The 18,497-nt window shown below is 46.8% G+C and overlaps 7 protein-coding genes and 1 non-coding gene across 8 annotated transcripts; all 8 read right to left on the bottom strand.

Moving 5' to 3' along the window:
• Positions 1–57: 57 nt before the first annotated feature.
• On the bottom strand, positions 58–3,439 carry Pmar_PMAR011557 (conserved hypothetical protein; the record flags this gene model as incomplete). Its single annotated transcript, XM_002773668.1, has 13 exons — positions 58–61; positions 539–600; positions 647–757; positions 806–926; positions 974–1,021; positions 1,070–1,159; positions 1,615–1,775; positions 1,829–1,931; positions 1,978–2,114; positions 2,288–2,346; positions 2,602–2,669; positions 3,148–3,251; positions 3,389–3,439. The coding sequence occupies 13 exons, from the start codon at positions 3,437–3,439 to the stop codon at positions 58–60; spliced, it is 1,119 nt and encodes a 372-aa protein (XP_002773714.1).
• A 618-nt stretch (positions 3,440–4,057) lies between these two features.
• Pmar_PMAR011556 (hypothetical protein) lies at positions 4,058–4,393 on the bottom strand (the record flags this gene model as incomplete). The annotated part of the gene is made up of 2 exons (XM_002773667.1): positions 4,058–4,218; positions 4,267–4,393. The coding sequence occupies 2 exons, from the start codon at positions 4,391–4,393 to the stop codon at positions 4,058–4,060; spliced, it is 288 nt and encodes a 95-aa protein (XP_002773713.1).
• Positions 4,394–4,589: 196 nt separating this feature from the next.
• Positions 4,590–6,125, bottom strand: Pmar_PMAR011555 (conserved hypothetical protein; the record flags this gene model as incomplete). The annotated part of the gene is made up of 5 exons (XM_002773666.1): positions 4,590–4,793; positions 5,252–5,345; positions 5,548–5,649; positions 5,875–5,962; positions 6,053–6,125. 5 exons carry the CDS (start codon positions 6,123–6,125, stop codon positions 4,590–4,592), a joined length of 561 nt encoding a protein of 186 aa, XP_002773712.1.
• An 882-nt stretch (positions 6,126–7,007) lies between these two features.
• On the bottom strand, positions 7,008–12,479 carry Pmar_PMAR011554 (histone acetyltransferase gcn5, putative). Its single transcript, XM_002773665.1, has 19 exons — positions 12,332–12,479; positions 12,208–12,281; positions 11,522–12,077; positions 11,001–11,154; positions 10,745–10,891; positions 10,652–10,695; positions 10,482–10,601; positions 10,204–10,288; positions 10,050–10,138; positions 9,889–9,997; positions 9,571–9,719; positions 9,416–9,523; positions 8,721–8,802; positions 8,527–8,669; positions 8,355–8,477; positions 7,973–8,144; positions 7,823–7,920; positions 7,225–7,777; positions 7,008–7,164 (listed from the first exon to the last, which is right to left on the bottom strand). Exons 3-19 carry the CDS (start codon positions 11,689–11,691, stop codon positions 7,036–7,038), a joined length of 2,475 nt encoding a protein of 824 aa, XP_002773711.1. The 5' UTR covers positions 11,692–12,077; positions 12,208–12,281; positions 12,332–12,479; the 3' UTR covers positions 7,008–7,035.
• A 1,655-nt stretch (positions 12,480–14,134) lies between these two features.
• Pmar_PMAR011553 (40S ribosomal protein S25, putative) lies at positions 14,135–14,647 on the bottom strand. Its single transcript, XM_002773664.1, has 3 exons — positions 14,531–14,647; positions 14,360–14,476; positions 14,135–14,307 (listed from the first exon to the last, which is right to left on the bottom strand). The coding sequence occupies exons 1-3, from the start codon at positions 14,621–14,623 to the stop codon at positions 14,191–14,193; spliced, it is 327 nt and encodes a 108-aa protein (XP_002773710.1). The 5' UTR covers positions 14,624–14,647; the 3' UTR covers positions 14,135–14,190.
• A 554-nt stretch (positions 14,648–15,201) lies between these two features.
• Positions 15,202–15,275, bottom strand: Pmar_PMAR011552. The gene has a single exon. It is a non-coding gene; the product is annotated as a tRNA-Arg (tRNA).
• Positions 15,276–15,994: 719 nt separating this feature from the next.
• Positions 15,995–16,185, bottom strand: Pmar_PMAR011551 (hypothetical protein; the record flags this gene model as incomplete). The annotated part of the gene is made up of 1 exon (XM_002773663.1): positions 15,995–16,185. A coding segment is annotated over one exon (191 nt), but the record flags the coding sequence as incomplete, so codon positions are not given.
• A 52-nt stretch (positions 16,186–16,237) lies between these two features.
• On the bottom strand, positions 16,238–17,502 carry Pmar_PMAR011550 (hypothetical protein; the record flags this gene model as incomplete). The annotated part of the gene is made up of 7 exons (XM_002773662.1): positions 16,238–16,387; positions 16,541–16,606; positions 16,649–16,705; positions 16,752–16,995; positions 17,045–17,202; positions 17,313–17,360; positions 17,404–17,502. The coding sequence occupies 7 exons, from the start codon at positions 17,500–17,502 to the stop codon at positions 16,238–16,240; spliced, it is 822 nt and encodes a 273-aa protein (XP_002773708.1).
• Positions 17,503–18,497: the final 995 nt, after the last annotated feature.

Below are 18,497 nucleotides of genomic sequence, written 5' to 3'. Positions count from 1 at the left end.
ACTGCCAAAAACAGCCCAACACCGACGAGGGGTGCGCTCGTTGAGTGCGAGAGTCTTCTACCTAACAAAAGCATACCGCCCACGACCACCCGTCACTACTACCATTCCATTTTCATCTCCTCTGGGTCTTGGCGGCCTCACAAACGTCGTCCTCATCTTAGAAGTTACTATCACGGCAAGTGGAGTGAGCTCCTGACTCTAGAGGAACTCATTAATGCAGTATTAGAAAATAGGTGATAACAGTTTCTCGTGGTATTGCTGAGAATTTCTCCCAATTTCAGCACATTCCCATCTCGAGTCGTGTTTAAATTTCAAAACATAGCCAAGAAACTCCCTTCCTCGAGGAACTGAGCATAGTAATACCACTACTATGCTGTGCTACTGTGTAGTTCTCTGTGAGAACCAACTACCATTACTAAACTGTGCTACTACTATAGTAGTTCTCAGTGTGTATATAATATACTCGCTGCGATAGAACTAAGCTGAGAAAACCAAACATATATTCCAGTTCTATACAATGTCAAAAAACTCTTCCCACAATTCTGCCAATTTCACCTCATCCTCCATTCCTCCGCTCCTACCCTCTGAGGACCTCAACAACTACCAGCATGAACAACCTTTCAATGACACTTCTGAAGTCGCTTACATGATCGAACTCATCCACTCGGACATCCTCAACAGTCCCCTCAGGCACAACGCGGCCCTCAGTAGCCTCTGCTACAGCCAACCGGGAGTCCTCTCGCCCGACCAGCATCACCTTATCACGAGCGAACTACATCTACAGTGCCAAGTCGTCTATACCCACCTCGGGCCTCCCCAACCCCAGTGCTTCAAAGAGCGGTAACGCCTCTCGTGAGAACCTCAAAGGCTCCTGTGGAAGTCCTCGTCGCCACAGCTGCCCACGGACCGTAGGCAGACCGAGACAACTACCATAAAGTCGTCAACTCTCAGCTGCTGCATAAGGCGTAGTTACACATGGCAATGCTTCAACAACTCATCCTTCTTCACCTTGGCATTATACCTCAAAAAAAGAGTTAGACTGATCAAGTTGAAAACCAAGATGGAGTACTTCGAACTCAAATGTGTTATAGGGTAGAGCTGCTCTATATTCGGTTTAACACCACCATAGCGCCTCTCCAGCTGATTAGGGTCGAAGTACCTTACATAGAACCTCATAACGCGGTTTCTGAAAGCCGCTAAAATTTCCACTAGACTCTGCGGTTGACGGAATTGCCAACTACAACACGAACACTCATTCTGTATGAGTGTTTGTGGTAAGACACTACGCGGAAACAAGGAAGAGAAAGTGGGACTGCATCTAACGCTTGTCGAAACGGTACGAGTATAGCAGGGGAGGGCCCTAGGTCAGCCCTTTATAATAACGAGATTAAACTGCTGAATGACGACTCCACAGTGAGCAGTGTAAGGGGAAAATATGCTCAACTACATGTGAAGATTCTAAAAAAATTTCGGGAAACTATCGCTGCTTTCTCTACATTTCTACCCGAATTCGTTTGTGAACTTCCATAATTAGTGGAGAAACTCCTGAGCTCAGCAGCTGAGGAAAGCCAACATATATTCCCCCAACACTGACACTAACCAGCCATACCCTACTTAGCGAGATGTTGTTTCAAATCTGTCACGATGTGATTCTTCTGCAGTTGCCGCTCAGTCATCAACCTATGCGCTAATTTACCAACAATCGTTCTCATGAATGTAGGCAAGTTGACGATGTAAATGGCTGCCATACGGCCTACGTAGTGATACGCTAGAACCTAGCAAACACGAACCTTCGCAGACCCCGAGCGAAGGTCCAGCGACCGCTCACTTTATAAAGGGCAAAAGCCGTAGAATATGGAGCGCTCAGACCGACACCGCTAAAGTCGACTATCATAACAACTGATTCTACTTTACTCGCTAGCAGCATGTACCTACTCTCACAGTGTCACCGCATGAGGGAATACTGTCCGGCCCTACCGTGTGATGAACTCCATGAGGAATACGCTAGTGCGGATGGCATTCTCCTTGGAGATATTTTCTTTTACTAATAAGCTTGGTCGCACCACAACACAGGGTCGATACTGCTTATCACGGCCAGAAACATAGAGGAAACCCTAAAAATAAAAAAGGGCTGGGCCGAGAATCGAACTCGGGACCTCTCGCACCCAAAGCGAGAATCATACCACTAGACCACACAGCCGATATATAGCATACACTACCGAATCACCTCTTCAAGCGGTGTACACATATAGGGAACCCGATTCGGCTATTGAGCTTCAATACTCACCGAATTGAGCTCTCTCAGAATATCCGCATCGCGTATTGGCTTCTTGAAAAACTCCAATCCTGAAATCACAACATGTCCCCTACCGTCCACCTCTAATGCACAAATCTAACCTGGCGCATAGTGCACTCGGGGAATCATCCAGAAACGTATAATGTTCCCGGGAGGAGAACTCATTTTGAATTTTAGCTATGAACACATTCTTCAATCAGTTTCCCATGTAAATATCATCACATTAGGAACATCATTTCCCCCATTGTTATCACACCTTGGGGAACGTTATTTCTCAAAGCTAGAGGGGTCCTGAGTCCACTTACGCCACTTCTCAGTTTCCAACAACTCCTTCACAGCTCGTCCAACATCAAAACGTGTGTGGTAAAGGTACCTGATCAGTGGACTTGATCTCAGATCCACACCAGCGCTATTGAAGAGGCTTATCGCATTTACTATATTCTTAATATCTTAATGATAATTCCCTTGACAAGACACTATTTTAATATGAGCTAACGTATGGGAAATTTCCTCACTGAGCAGAACTCCTTTTACCAGACGCAGGTAGTAGCCAGTATAGGAGTGTGGCTGCGAACTCAACAGCAACTCCGAAATGAGCGGCTAAGCCTAAGCCCTGATATAAGTACGGAAACAAATTCTAGACATTCATAAAACAATTCTCCTCGAAATATATATATCTATATCGAACTAATTATATTCTCAATATTATGTCACTTCACGTAAAACGTACTAAACTCGAATATAGAAATATATATTACACTATCACGTCATCTGGAGGTAACTGTTTCCCGCAACTAGGTCATAGACGTACAGAATACCAACGATATACCCATGACCACTTCTCCCACTACCGTAAAATTCGTGGTTCCAACTGACGAGCCAGAACGATTTTCCGCGCCTCCAACGTCTTATACACCTCATCGATCGCCTCCAATTCTTGCGGCATCAACTCTACCTATACAAACGCCCAATACGACTCTTCACAACTGCTCCCAAGGCCCAAGCCTGCAGAGACATTCAACCAGGGAAGTCTACGGTGGAACCTCAGCAGTTTCCCATCACTCCACCTCGAAGGGCTCACCTCCCTACTACATTGAGAAGAATGCGCCTTTCATAATCACCACCCTTGAAGCGAGTAAACATGTTCCATTCCCCTGGTTGCCACAATAGCACCTCCGGTGGCAGAATATAGTCTCCTATAGGACAATTCACATCGATGCTCATAGCCCAACAAACCACAAAGAACACATCTAATCTGATCCAACTCAACGTGATGGTGACACGGTTGTGTGGAAATACCAGTAGACGCATGATGGTTCCTGTGCTGTGGAGAAGAACGGGAGGATGATCTAGGCCTCATACGAGGGAGTCTAGATGCTCTTAGCGATACGATACACTCACCGGACTCTTGATACACCCTACAGCTGATAACCTTCCCAGACTCAATTGAAGATAACGTGAATTTCTAGAGGCCTATGAGCAGATAAATTCGAGACTGGATACCACTACAGACTAGGAAACAGTACTCCTTCTCTTTAGTAACAAAACGAGTAGAAACCCTTATACTTCCCATCCGTTTGCTGCTGCATAAAAACACTCCATGCGAATTTGATCACTTATACTCCCAGTGAATAGAAGATATACTGTCCATCATTATCCACGAAATTAATAATAACGCGAATATCTAGAGGCGTTGGAGAAGATAAATTCGAGTATGTAATGATGATGAATGTATAGAACAGAAAATAGGTACTTCGTCATTCAAACAGGAACACCTTTAATCAAGCTTTTCTCCTTGCGGTCCTTCCTCCCCTTTATCCATCCGAAGAAGAATATCATACCGGTGCCAACAGGGAACACCCATTTCCAATTGTCCGACGAGTAGTCATCAATAGTAGGCCCACCAGTCGGGTTTGCCCACGCTGAAATCAATCACATATAATTTTTTTCGCGCGCCACAAAATTATTACTTATTGGATTTCCCAACTCCTTCGATTTACTATACTCCTGTTGCTGCTCCCCCTTATCCTCATGGCTCTCATCAGCCGTAGCACTACTACTAAATGCTCGACCGAAACGACGGTAAGATGCTCCCATCACAGTGAATGCTGGTCGTGCTAAGGCCGGGCCGAACCGTCCGAGCAGTACCGAGCTACTGTACAGCACACGAGATGATAACATTAGTATAACACGAGGCTGACAGAACACATATAATTTCGGAATTCCCCCCAACTCTACTTCCCAACATACACACAGGAAAATGCCATCCTACTAAAAGGCGCCTCTGCCCTCCTCAATGCTTAGCTTCACTCGCATCAGGTGTCGCAATTTTATACATCTTATCGGGCAGCTGAGGAGGCATCATCTGCTTGCTCACATACGGGTACTGCACGCCCGGGTAGTTCTGTATAATCCAGTTCTCTCTAAGTTTCCATAACTGGTCCTTGGCCTCGTTAATGGTATAGGGGTGATCGAAACCACGATAAAAGTAGCGGATCTACAAAGAAAATAATATCTCCCAACACATTTACAATCTCGAATGTGAAGTACTTAATATCATCGTTGATCAACAGCTTCGCCCTTCTTACACCGAGGAAAATATGCACATGGCCAACTACATGTGTTGGTTCTTAAATGAGAATTCTGAGGAAATTTCGGAAGAAAATTCATATTAATTTCTCTACACTTCTTCCCCAAATCGGGCGTAAACTTCAATAATTAGTTAGTTAGGAGAGCCCGCAGATTCCTCCAACACTGCCACCCCAACCACGCGGTCGTACGGAGACATTCCTCCAGCACTACCCCTACGATCCTATACTACAATGCTAACCAAACCGTTATGCAAATGGCATTTTTCACGGTCACTGCTCAATTAGGAGAATTCATCAATAATATTTGAGAAACATAATGATAATAACAAAAACAGATTAACAACGTTGACGCCTATAATGTTACCTTTGCTTGCTCCTGAGCAATCTTATAAGCAGGCCTCGTACCGGGATTATGATATGCTGATTGCAGACGGAACTTCGCACCATTCATGTAGTACCTAAAAAACAATTTCATCATCTATTGATTTTATCATCAACACCCTCAGTAGAATTTTTATGCGACTATTCAATTCTGTATTCTCTCACACGATCACAACAAACGCGTACTAATTTTATTACTTATAATTTTATTTTATTACTAATTTTCTATACTATCACGTATATAAAATGATAACAATAATAACGAGGCCGCTTTCCTACTTATCCCTCCTCTCGACAGGGGCGGTGTCGAACCAGCCGGTCCACCAGAAGAATGCCATCGAGAACAGCAGCCCGGCGTGATGCACCGAGAAGAAGTGTTGTCTGATCAAGGAGCAGCAATTCGAGAAGTAACGAAAAAAAGCAATTATTTCGAGAGATCCCGGAGTGATATCTACGGAATGAAAAAATACACGAAACCGAAGAAAAAATTCTACTAAAAGGACCAATAAAACGATAACGAAAGGAATCATACGAAAATAATGGGGAACAAAAATAACGGAAAAAAGACGAAAAAGAGCCCGAGAATGCCGAAAAAACTCCTCTCACCTGGCGACGAACTGCTGCGTCCATATGAACTTCCAGAACGGAGCCCTCCTCAAATTGGGGATCTTGAATCCACCCTCAATAGCCCCACCTAACACAGGAAGCAGAAAGGATCCACCCACGGGTCAACGGTATGAGAGCCTCTCACACCTACTACTACTACTACTACTACTACTACTACCAGCACCGAGCTTCATTATGAACTCAGTCGGCTTGATATTGCGGGCCAACACGCGAGGCGCGGAAGAGGACATCAGGAAGGGAGAAAAATAAGAAGCGACTATACTCAGCGATAGTAGCGAGAGAATTTAATCCTTTTGTATAAACAGTATTGGTATAATGATGATTTTACGAAGGCGATTTTTCACGGAAATTTTCTTATATATCACAACACTATACGGCGAAACTCATTCCCGGAAGTCTCGACTCTCTATAAACTAGGAGAGTCTAGCAAAGTCAGAGAGTCCGCTTCGCTCCGCTCATGGTTTCACAAGGTTAACCGTTGACCAAGTCACAAGTATGAAGTCCACAACTATGTGGTCTTTAACAATCACTATCTGATTAACTGAATGACGAGTGGGATCGACTCTGCTCCTCTTGAACGAAAAGTCAGCGATTCCGCGGAAGTGTTCAGACCTGCTGCAGGCACTCTGGCATGGACGATCCCTTCCCCGGTAGGCTCCCTCTGGCTATGAACAAGACGCATGGATAAAGAGGAGATGATTTTGAGGAATCCCAAGTGGGCAAGATCTGGACATCGATTACACTTCTAATGATGTCGGGCGCGCCCTATTGTACGCGCCGTCTTTCATTACACTCCATCTGGATCTCCCGAATGATGCGCATTGACCATTGTTTGAAATACAGCAGCGGGTGTTGGGTGTAAGTCGTTGAATTTCCTTCTGTTGAACCGTCAGTCAGTATTAGTAATAAAAACTTACTAGCAAGCCACTAGCTTTTCCATCTTACGAGAGCCACCACTGATCTCACCAGTATAGGCTGTATCTCGCTAACGCCAAAAAACCACATTCATATGACAGCAACCTCAACGACTGTCTGTTACCGCACCACTCGGTTGTTAGCCGCAACTCAATACACCATTCTAGAACGTTACAGCTTTGATACATATACTCATAGTTAGTTTACACCCTGGAGGGGGGGGGCTCAAGCTCCTTCATTCATATTGAAACGAGGCGTGGTACTCCTATCAGCAATAGGGGTGTGTGGCACCACTCCAGAGGACACACATCCAACGACACGCTCATGGAAGGCCCAAGGCTCTTCGTAGGACGTCTGAAAACGAATCAAAAATGTATCACGACACTCAACCACAAACACAGGCGCATGCCTCACCTGCATCGGGGTGGCGAACTCAGTGCGATCCTCCGTGCCGCCCAAGTTGCTGTAGCGTACATACAAGATAAACCCAGTAGTTACTCCGACGACTCCAATCAGGGAGTAAGGGGAGAAGCTTTCAGCATAGTCTTCACCCATAAGGAAGGAGCTCGTGTACAGCAAACTCGACACGGGTAACTTCACTGCATAGGCCAGGGAGCACATGATGGCACCGACCTGTAGAGCCGATCCATATCTAGTCACTGCCACACCGAGCACGTTGAATACGAGGTTGACGACGCAGTAAGCTAGTAGTAGCAGTCCGGCAGGGCCGACGGAGAAGCTGAAGGCGTTGAGAAAATTGAACACGACCGATTTCGGTGAGAGAGGAACGCCTCCGGGCTGTCCAGACAGGTACGGAACGCACTGGAGGAAACCAAGACCGAATGATATGATTGTTTGGTAGGCGGCAACATAAGCTGTCATAGTCCACACACCAACACTGTAGTTGTTGAAGCCCGACTCTTTATACACGTTAGAAAGGGCCATAGGAATGTTGGACAGGAAGTACCTATTGAAATCGACTACATTCACATCATTCATCAGCTACACTCACAAGCAAACCGACAGTCCGCTGCAGTTGGCAACAGAGGCACCACTGAAGGAGGGGACGACAGTAACGCAAGCGCTGACAAAGACGATGAACGCCGCGCCCTGAGAACATGCTTGATGACCACAGCACATACACAACCGATCAATAACTCACGATGGACTTCCCAGTGTAGGTTGTACCAAGGACGAGACTACTGCAAATCATAGTCACTGGGATTAGCGTTTGATTAAGAACCGTCTGGAACTGGCCAGGGGTCGAGGGCCCCCCTATGCTGCTGAAGAGGGTACCCAGACCGTCCAGGAGGCCCATAATGGCGAATTTGTACCTTCACAGCTAACATGATTTCAGCACGAGAGACAGTGCGGGAAAATACGCAGATGCTCAACCACAAAACGAGAACTCTGAGGGAATTTCGGGAGATTATCATCGACTCCTCCATATTTTTACCGAAGTCCTATAATCAGTGAGGAAACGCCTGAGCTCAGCTGAGGAAAGCGAACATATATTTCCTCAACGCTAGGGAATGACAACCTACTGAGGCGGGAAGGTTTCCTGTGGGTCTTTCTCGCGCTTTCTCTCGCTACGCAATACCATCGCCGGAATCGCTGTCATCACCATATACCCAACATTGCAGAACTGGTCAACGAAAAAGGCGTAACTAAAACAGCGACGACTTAGGCCTTCTGGAGGAATAGGGGATGGCTTACTCCTGTCCATAGACGTTCTGAACTATCTTACAAGAGACATCGTTGATGCTTCCAGCAATGCAAAGCAACAGCGCGAGCACTATGAGGACGTTGCGCGGCTGGCACAAAAACTCAGCGCAGTTTTGGCGACGCGGTGTAGCCTCCTGTCAAACATGAACAACCGATATATCCCTGGTTCGATTCCCACGCCGTACCACTTGTGGTAGCAGTGGTATCTCCAGCGGAGGAGGCATTCCCTTCTCCGTTTCCGAGCCCATATAAGGAACGAGATACAATCTAATAAAACAGCATTACGCTCCCCATCCTATCAAAACTCTACGACGAGTATTGGGCAGCAAAAAATTCCGATTAGAAAATAATGGAAATAAAAAAATTTAGGATGAAAATAATATTGATATCAATCCCATATAGCCCTATAGCATAACAATACACTAGTCCAATACGAAGATAAACTCCTGTGCCCTGAGACGTCTTCGAGCACACATACCACTTTTTCCACCACCCCGACTGAGCTCAACAACGCCCTCAGATGAAAAAGGCAATCGTATTGTAATTATAACAGCACAACTCAGCCTCGTTGGCTGCCGACCCTCCGTCTCTTCCCCACAACAGATCCTCTCGAGTCGTTGCTCGGCGTAGTACTCCTGACAACACCAATGAATGATCACCATTAGTGTGAGAAAACATGCACAGAGTCAACTCCATGTGTTGGTGACAATATGAATTTTTTTCGAAAATTTTCGCAAATTTTCTTAGTTTCTGTACACTTCTAACCTAACTCGTAGATAAACTTCCATACTCAGTGAGGGAACTCCAGAGCTCAGCTGAGGAGAGCCACTTCTAGTCTCCACCCACATGCACAAAGTCTATTCAGCAGCCCCTTACCTACCGTTTTTCGCTGCTGCCGTTCATAAGCTCATCAGCATCATCTCCTCCAAAATCAGCCTCAACTTGCTTCAACCGAGTAAATGCAAATTTCTCCAATTCCCTGGCGCATCTGATCAAAACTATTACCTTCGATTTTTCCCAGCAGCTACTTCCCACTTGACGTAAATATTTCCATCATCCCCGTTGTAAAAACGGCAGTTGTCGAAAATTCGCATCATATCACGACGATACTCCCTGATCGTCGTCAACTGATGAGTGAGCAACTTCTTCTTTATACTAGACAGATCCGAAGGATGTTTTATTATCTAAACGGATCACATAAAAACGAAAATATCCAAGCTCGCATGATGGTAAGATTCAAAGTAGGCCCAATCGTTTTACGCGTGATACTCTGTGAAAACCCCGCTATTCGCGCTATGCAGTAGTCGTGAAGTATTTTTTTCACTACTCCATATAGGAACTCCAACAAACTACCATATAGTAGTCAGGAGCGTCCTTAACAGCAACAGGAATTCTAAAGGGCCAGCTGGACTCGTGCTCAAAGCAAGCCTCTGTTAACGACAATAATCGGCTCTCCAAAGACCTGCACAACAACGACAATAACATCGTCATCACCCGAGGAACCGTCGGCCCACTCTTTCAGGTCGGCATTCTCGCGAGCTGATTCCCCATCAGATTTCGCCGGAGTAATCGAATTATGTCTTTTCAAATTCGATCGTTCAATCTGAACCATCCAGCAAATCCGCATCTTGCAATCTTGCATTTCCTCAACGGACTGCATACACTTACCCCGGGAAGTTGATCTACGGGTAGAGGATCGGGCAGCTGCTGAGCGTCGCACAACGGAGGCATCTCTACGGGGGGGCGTTCGTCCCTACATAAAAAATCCCCCAGGCCTAATCGTTCCGTCACGCGCCACAAAATTCACGCCCTTCAGACACATGATTCTTAACAATCTCCCCAGTGACGTCAACTGTCACGCGCCACGAAATTCACACCCTTCAAATACACGATACGGGTCATCACCGTCACGCGCCATGAAATTCAAAATTGACAACCCCTCCTACAGTGCATCTTGCCAGATCTTCTGTCGAGTTTCAGAGAGCATATCAGCCACTCGGAGATAATTCACATCCAAGGCGAGCTCCACCGACATCATGTGGGCACCTTCATACGATTTGATCATCCTAAACGATGAAAATTCCGTCACGCGCCACGAAATTATCATCCAGCTCACCCTGACCAGATGTACTTGGGCACTTTGACGTGCTTGGTGAACCCCTAATAAAAGCAATTGAATTTCGTGGCGCGCGGTCAAATTCCAACCCACTTGTTTTGCAAAATACCCCACAGCAGCATTATCCGCATACGTTATGAAATGTGTGATCAGCCGAAACTCTGGCGCGGCCGCCTCTATATGCGGATTGCACTGCTTGATGAACTCCTTCAGTCGATTCATCAGCCGCGTACCATAGCCCTACACACCAATACCACTCCACCGCGAATTCACCCCAAATTACTAGTAGTGCCTCTTTACTCACCCCACCACTACAAGTGAATACTCAACCCTCCCACTCCCCCACTACCTTCACTTGTTCATCACTCGTTACAGCAAGAAATGCTATCTCCAGCAGACCGTATTTGAAGTAGCACCGGAAGCAGACAGCGCCTATCAAGGCTCCTTCTTTCCACATAGTGTACGTAGTATGTCGGCGATCAAACACCAACTTTGCAATGTACCTACATGAGACCAATACAACCGCAGCATCGCTCCGCTCGATTCACCATAAATTCACGACGGCGACATGGAACGATAAAACCCGCCAGACTTCTTCCTGCCCAGTTAACGTGCATCGATTCTAGTTCAGCTGAGTCGTGTTCTCGAAGTTGAATCTCAAACTCCCATAAATATCCCCCCACTGCTGTCCTAATATTCAAGGACCCCTCTAGCTTTGAGAAACAACGCTCCCCAGGATTTGATAACAATGGGGAAAATGATGTTCCTACATGAGAAACTGATTGAAGAATGTGTTCCTAGGTGGAAAATTCAAAATGAGTTCTCCCCGGAAACATTATAGGTTCCTGGATGATTCCCTGCCAGTACTACTCTTTCGGCATCTTCGGTAGCTGCCGCGCGAAAAGGTTCTTACAAGCCACCAATTTCTTCAGCCTCTCAACCTGCTCCTCACTGGGGTTAACGACAGGGACGTCATTCGTGATACACTCGAACGTGATGCCACCCGAATCCTCCTCTGCCGCCACCGCTAAAGAGCTCATCAAACACGAACTTTATAAATTTCTCTCTCCTCCGTCCAAGCGACGCGGACGACAATACCCCCAACGGGCGCATCTAGATTGCCTCGAAATTAACGATCGATCAAATGTACTCAACCCAGCACTCCACATAGCTCGAGACGAGCTAAACTTGCCAAGGATCAATACTTCACATTCTGAACAATTTCCTAAACAATTCCAACCCCACGTGAACTGTTATCATAATACTTGAAAAAAGCATCAACCACCTTCTCATCACAAAAATTCCATAATCAAAATCACACCTACTCCCAGTTTTACTACCCTTATTCCACGCAGCGAATCCAGTCGATGCGCCCTGCCCGGATTCCCTCTCTTTCCGCCGACCTTTAACATTACACGAAGCTCGCCTAAAATGTAACCATAACCGCACAGTTGCTCACAAAACTGTTCCTAAAATCGCATTTTACGACAGAAGTCAATTCTGATTTTCAGCGTAACGTCACCTAACAGCCCATGAGATGCCAATAAGGAGCTCACTTCGACTTCTCCGCTGTTCGCGATTTCCCCTTGAATAAAAATTCCTGCTCTTCATCAACACTATTATCCTCACCCTAAACCACACACAACAGTCACATCCCATTCGCGACTTCCACAATATCACCGAAAGCTCCAACAGGGCATCCAGCTCCTGCGATTCCTCCGTCGACGATATTACCGATACCGTCTCTCCGCCAACTCGTCCTTTACATGAATCAGCGTTGGTCGGGAGCGTTCTCGTAGACGTTCGGCGAGGCCCCATCGAAACACCTCCAAAAACAATACCAAGTCATGAATCTTGCTCCACTTGCGCACCCTTACGATTCCTCAACGTCTTCCCATCATGTATTGAGTACGACAACGCAAGGCTCGAGCAGATAAATAAAAACCGATGATAAGGGTGACGCATTTAACAATCGCTGTCCTTCAGAGAGCGACTGAGCGTCTACTATTTCGACAACAATATTTTCCTCTAAAAAATCTACGTTACTTTTTCAGCCTACAGAGTTACTTTCAATTTAAGATACTCCTGATCACCACCAGAATATTAAAGCTGCATTCGGCCTCCAACAGCGACAACAACAAAGAGGAGGGTTCCTCCTACTCCTTCGGAGGCTTCAGACTCGACATGATCTCCTGCGCTATCTCCCCAACAGCACCCGGGTTGTGCGGTATGAATATCGTCTGCGACTTCGACGTTGAAGCCAGGTCCTGAGAATTGATTATGACTCTAGCCTCGTCTTCATCTCTGTTGCGGTCAACAGATCGCCCTCATAAAAAGATATACAGGAATTTCGCAAACACCAACAGTTTCAAACGCTTAAGAGCTCGAGCAGAGTATTCCTCATAATTCTATCACAAAACTTATCCCTTCATCCGTCCGTCCCCCTCCTCACCTTAATCGTGTCGAAATGCTGCGTTATCAAGAGTAGCTCCATAACGTCCTTCGAGGAGATTCCCCGAGTGGACTCGGTGAAAGACTCAACACTCGTCTTCAACCCCTCTATAATAGCCTATTACAACCACTCACAAAAACAACAGCGGAGCGATGCGATAATTCCTCACCTGTCTCTGCCTGGCGATTCCCTGACCAGCGAGGAACTTCGACTCAGCCTCAGCTTCAGCGTTCTTCACCAACATGATCTTCTCAGCTTCGGCCTTCTCTTGAGCCGCAATGCGCATACGACGACCTGACCTACTGTCACCCCACGTGTCACCAACAATCCCGTCTCACTAGCGTTCTGTTCGTTCATCGCGTCCTTCACCGTGTAATCAGGCTCGATGTCGACGACCAGTGCATCCAGAATTCGGAACCCGAAACCAGTCATAGCATCAATAAGCTGATTCTTGATCTGACCATGAGTACACTCACAACAACAGTATCAGCCTCATCGAGTAACAACTCACATCTACGGCGATTTTCTGCTTTTCCTCAAAAACCTCATCCAATGCCATTGTTGGTGCCGAGGACCTCACGACGTCGTAAACGTAGGAGTTTATCTGCCCGGCCGGTGAAGTGAGACGATAGAAAGCATCATACGCCTAGAAAAACGAAATATATTTCTCGAGCGTTCTGGGCCATATTTACAAACTACCTTTTCGGGTATGGCTTCGTACTGAACCGAAACTTCCATAATTACAAACACGTTATCAGAAGTTTTAGTTTCCACTCTAACATTCAGCTGCCTCACGTTAAGAGGGACCATACCACTGACGTCAGTGACGCAGGGAATCAGGCACACGCAGCCCGGATGCTCGGTGCGGTCGAACTTGCCGAACCTCTCAACCACACCTATGTGAGCTTCTGGAACGATAGCGCAGCAACCCATTTGCAACGAGCAGTTCTCGAGAGAATCTTCTACTCTGCCGAAAGACAATTCCAACCTCCCCCTATAGACACAATTGATAACTCGACAATAACGAGGATGGTCAGAAGCAAGCAACAGTTTCGTCGGTGCCAACACCCGGAGAATTCAAGCTTGATTAAGCGGTGATCTTCCTGGTGTAGATGAGAGCACGAGAGTGAGGCACGCCAACCCTCTGGATCTGACCGGTAGTCTCGAGCATACGGAGAGCTTGACGAGCCAAAGAACCATTGACCTAAACCACATGGACCATCATCGGACCTGTTTTGAATCTTCCACTGCTCTACCTTGATACGCTCAGACACGATAGCGGGGGTGATCAACTTGGCCTTGGGGATCTCCTTCTGGAGCTTAGCAACGGTAGCCTTATCCCAGCAGACAGCATTATTGAGCTTCTCCTGGACCTACCCACGAGCACCATCTATCACCACCATGATTTGAGAGAAATGTGGTATTACCTTTCCCTTAGACCACTTCTTCTTCTTACCCTTGCCACCGGCCATAGCGGCCTTAGCCTTGGCCTCCTTTGACTTTTGAATCTTAGGTCCCATGCTGACGAAACAGACCTGCTCGCGATGGACTGAGTGTGAAGGAGCAGCGTCGCCCTACGTTAAATTAGCTGTGAACAAATCGATCATCTGGGCGTGCGGTTTATGCATACAAGCATTTCAAACACATGTTTCACAGCGGAGCGTAGCAACCTCGTCTCAACGTCCTCTTAGTGTAGACCGCTGTAACTTCGCTCGTGTATCATTTTGGGAGCGTTGGATTTAGTAGTGTCTGATAGCATCAACTTAATTGCAATTTTGGGCATGTCTCACACTCATTCCACTAGGGATCGGATTTGTCACATAACTCAACAGGGACTTGAATTGTAGAAAAAGGGGTATCAAAAATGAACTCATCACTATCACCTCTACTAGAGTCGATTTCCTTCCACTCACAGCGCAAAGCCGTCCCCACGACAGAGACAATGGCAGTACGTCGCTCGAATTGTGAGTGCATTCTTATCCGATTGTTATATTCATGGCGCGACCTGAGCAACGACGGCAGAAGTTTGTGGATGTTGTCTTCTCAGTTGTGTCAAGTCACGCTCCTACATTCAAAGGGCAACAAGCAGCTATAATAATACCCGATGCAGGATTCGAACCTACGACCATCTGCTCCGTAGGCAGACATTCTATCCAGCTGAACTAATCGGGCAATGAATATAAGTCGACGCATTCGGTCGTAGTATGTCCATATGTCAGTGTAGACTGGGATACAAACTGTATCTACTCGAATGGCCACTACTCCTAACGAGATCCCACGACACTTAAACTACCCCTACATGACTGCCCCAGAGCGTGCATGAATGCTTTCGTCTGAAGAGCTCTCTAGACCACACCCAGCTAATCTGCAGACAGGGTTGACATTCAACCTACGACACCCGAAGACATTTCTTCTCAGCTCGCTCAGAAGATGTAATCCGAGTCGGGGTATCCGACATACCCTTGCAAAACTCTCATCATTTTGACCCATGAAGTCTCTGAATCTCAGTGTGAGAATCTCGACCACGCCACGCTAACGTCAGCCTTATCCCTCAAGACCCGAGTTCTAACTCGTTCATAGAAAGACCTCTACATATGATCCTATGGGGAGATATACATTCAAGAGGTATCCGCAACTTGTGGGCGCCTCGTAACACACGCCACGTCCACAGTTAGAGCTTGCGTCTCAGGTATGAACGAACACAACACCGATCATTCTCAGCAACCATCATATGCCCATTCACATCTACATGACAACATGTTGTCACAGCCTCCTTCGTCACGCTCAAGTTGATAATGTGTATTTCTTTTTGCTCTTCTTAGAGCGCCTTTTCTCCTCGACATGCTTCCATGGAATTTGACAGAACATTCGAATGAACATGGCGTTATCACTGGATCCTTTCGACTTCTTCCGACTCAGCTCCCTCATGCTTTCTTCACCAATGCTTAGCGGATCCATGCCCGCATACATCCACCTAATCGCCTTTTCCACATCTTCGAAACTCGCCGCAGCACCTCCGACGATCGAATAGCTCAACCCCCTACCAGCGAGGTCAAGTCCTCCCCAAGACGGCTGGATCAACCTGACGCCAGAACAATCAACCTCATCACTCAGCTCAGCAGCGAAAAGTATCATCACTTCCTGTGAAGCGTTTTTCCAGGTTTCCGCCCAGGACACGACATAGCCTTCACAGCCAGACGATCATCCTCAACAACGAATTTCACATAATCGTCACCACTCTTCACCGTGTATATCGGTCGCCTCTTCCATTTCGGGAAAGCTACCTGGGAATACAGAAACTTTCTGCGCGCTTCCACAATTACAATCTTCCCCGTCAATAAATCACAACTTCCAAATCGCCCAACTATCATCAAACATTTGATCGTGCCAAGCTCATCATGCGAGCTCCAAAACGAGTCCGGCAACAATAAACCTACCCAGAGCTTCGCAGGGTTCGTCGAGTTCTTCAAGTACGCTGTAGCAGGCATGGCCTCAGACATATCCTGTGAGAAATCTCGTCCAACATATCATTATCCCACCACTACCTTGACGACGTTCTGAGGACTCTCTGCATCTAGTTCCACCTTCATAAACGGTTCATGCTGAACAGAAATTCTCGCAGCTCACATACGAAACGAATCCTCCCACCCTCAACACACTGTAGCCCTTTCCTCGATTCGCGAGCTCATCTCTCACATATTTGCAAAAGGCCTTCATTATCGGCAGCAACAGTTGCTTCGTATCACCGACAGGTGCTTTCTCTCCATCATCCGGATGCGTACCATAATAAATCAACCTCAGCGAGTCCGACAAGCGCTCAGAACGCCGTATTCTATAAAATCTCTCGCTGAAGGATGCCCCGTCATATTCTGGTAGCGCCAGTTTGAAGTGTCTGACCAGAAAAACACAACCATCCCAGCAGAAAACAAGTAGAGACCCACTGGAGTCCTTGTGGGAATACGTAGTGCCAGGAACGTGCTTCTCTGGAGGCGTCCATGCCGACAGGACATCTCAACTCCTCGATGGCCAATAGCCTATCGGAAGGCTCCTCCATGAAGCGTATCATGTAACCCTCTTCCTTGTACAAGAGCGGAGGTTCCTGAACAGAACCCCGAGCCACACAATCACGTCATCGAGGGAACCATTTCGCCCCTGTGAACAGTCGCCGCACTAGGCCCGGTGTAAAAAACATACATCTCCTACCCCTACCTCGAAGGCCTGACCATCTTGCGAGGGAGGGAGGGCGAAGAGGGCGCTCTGAAAGGCCCCATGATAGACAACAGATCCTCTCGCCAATTACGTTCAGAATTCCACAACCTCCGGGAACGTACAGTGACCAGTATGGTCGCTTATGGTCTTGACTCGGATGAAGATTCTTCTGAAGCAAAATACCACTCATAACAAAAAATCAGATGGGCGGAGCGGAGCACTCCGTGAGATGAGATAGATTATAAATCTGATTTACGCAGCATTGCAAACAGTCCGACAAAAACTAAGTCGTAGGAGGGTCATGAAACTCCAAATCGAAGGTCGACCAACACTCTACACACATGCCCACGATGGAAGCGCGAGTCAATTTCGGAAAGGCAGTTCAGCACAACCGTAAAGTCGTAAGCCCCTTCGAGGGAATGGGCCTTCCGTAGCCGCGAACTCTTTGCGTCACGCGCACCATAACGTAAATAAGCCGTAACGTAGCCTATGTATGATATGAACTTGAACCATCGCATACCTTGCTTGATGGGAGGCCGGAGAAGGCATAACCCAATTGCGGGTCTTGAGTGATGAACTGAGACAAACGCTGTGTTGAACATACAATGTAAGCCAACCTACCTTGTGCCAATCAGTACTACCGTCCTTGCACGCTGGGTCAGTCGATGCGTCCTGAACAAAAACGTCATGGCAGTCCACATCTGCACCAGAGAGGTCATACTTCGTAATGGAGGGGATCCAAGTCTCGCAGATCTGGAAGACTCGTTGATGTGGGTGGGTCGCGCGACGAAAGATTCTCCTGAAACGGACGAATCTGGTGAAACGCTCATTGGGAGTTTCGTTCGTTCTATCATCGTTCATCTAACAAAAACTAACTGATATAGGCATTGCTAAACTTCAGCGGGAGTGATTGTAAAATCTATTGAAATTGAATTAAGCTTCACGAGAAAAACAGAATCAGGGCTGAGACACTACCAACTCGAACCGGTGGACTTTCGACATGTCGTAAAGACCATCTGGGCGGCTATAGGGGTATTATACTCGCTTCCCTTGACAAGATTCGATGGCGTTGTAATTCACTCACCTCTGGCATGGAACAACGAGTGATCGTCACCAGAACAATGACACTTGTGAATATCCGTAAGATTGATCATTTTGAGCAGAGAGAGAATGGAATAATGATAA

This window comes from Perkinsus marinus (genome assembly GCF_000006405.1).
Source record: "Perkinsus marinus ATCC 50983 genomic scaffold scf_1104296958712, whole genome shotgun sequence".
In the NCBI taxonomy this organism is placed as follows: Eukaryota; Perkinsozoa; order Perkinsida; family Perkinsidae; genus Perkinsus; species Perkinsus marinus.
Note: the sequence above shows the minus strand (reverse complement) of the source record. Positions and strands in the feature narration are given on the sequence as shown.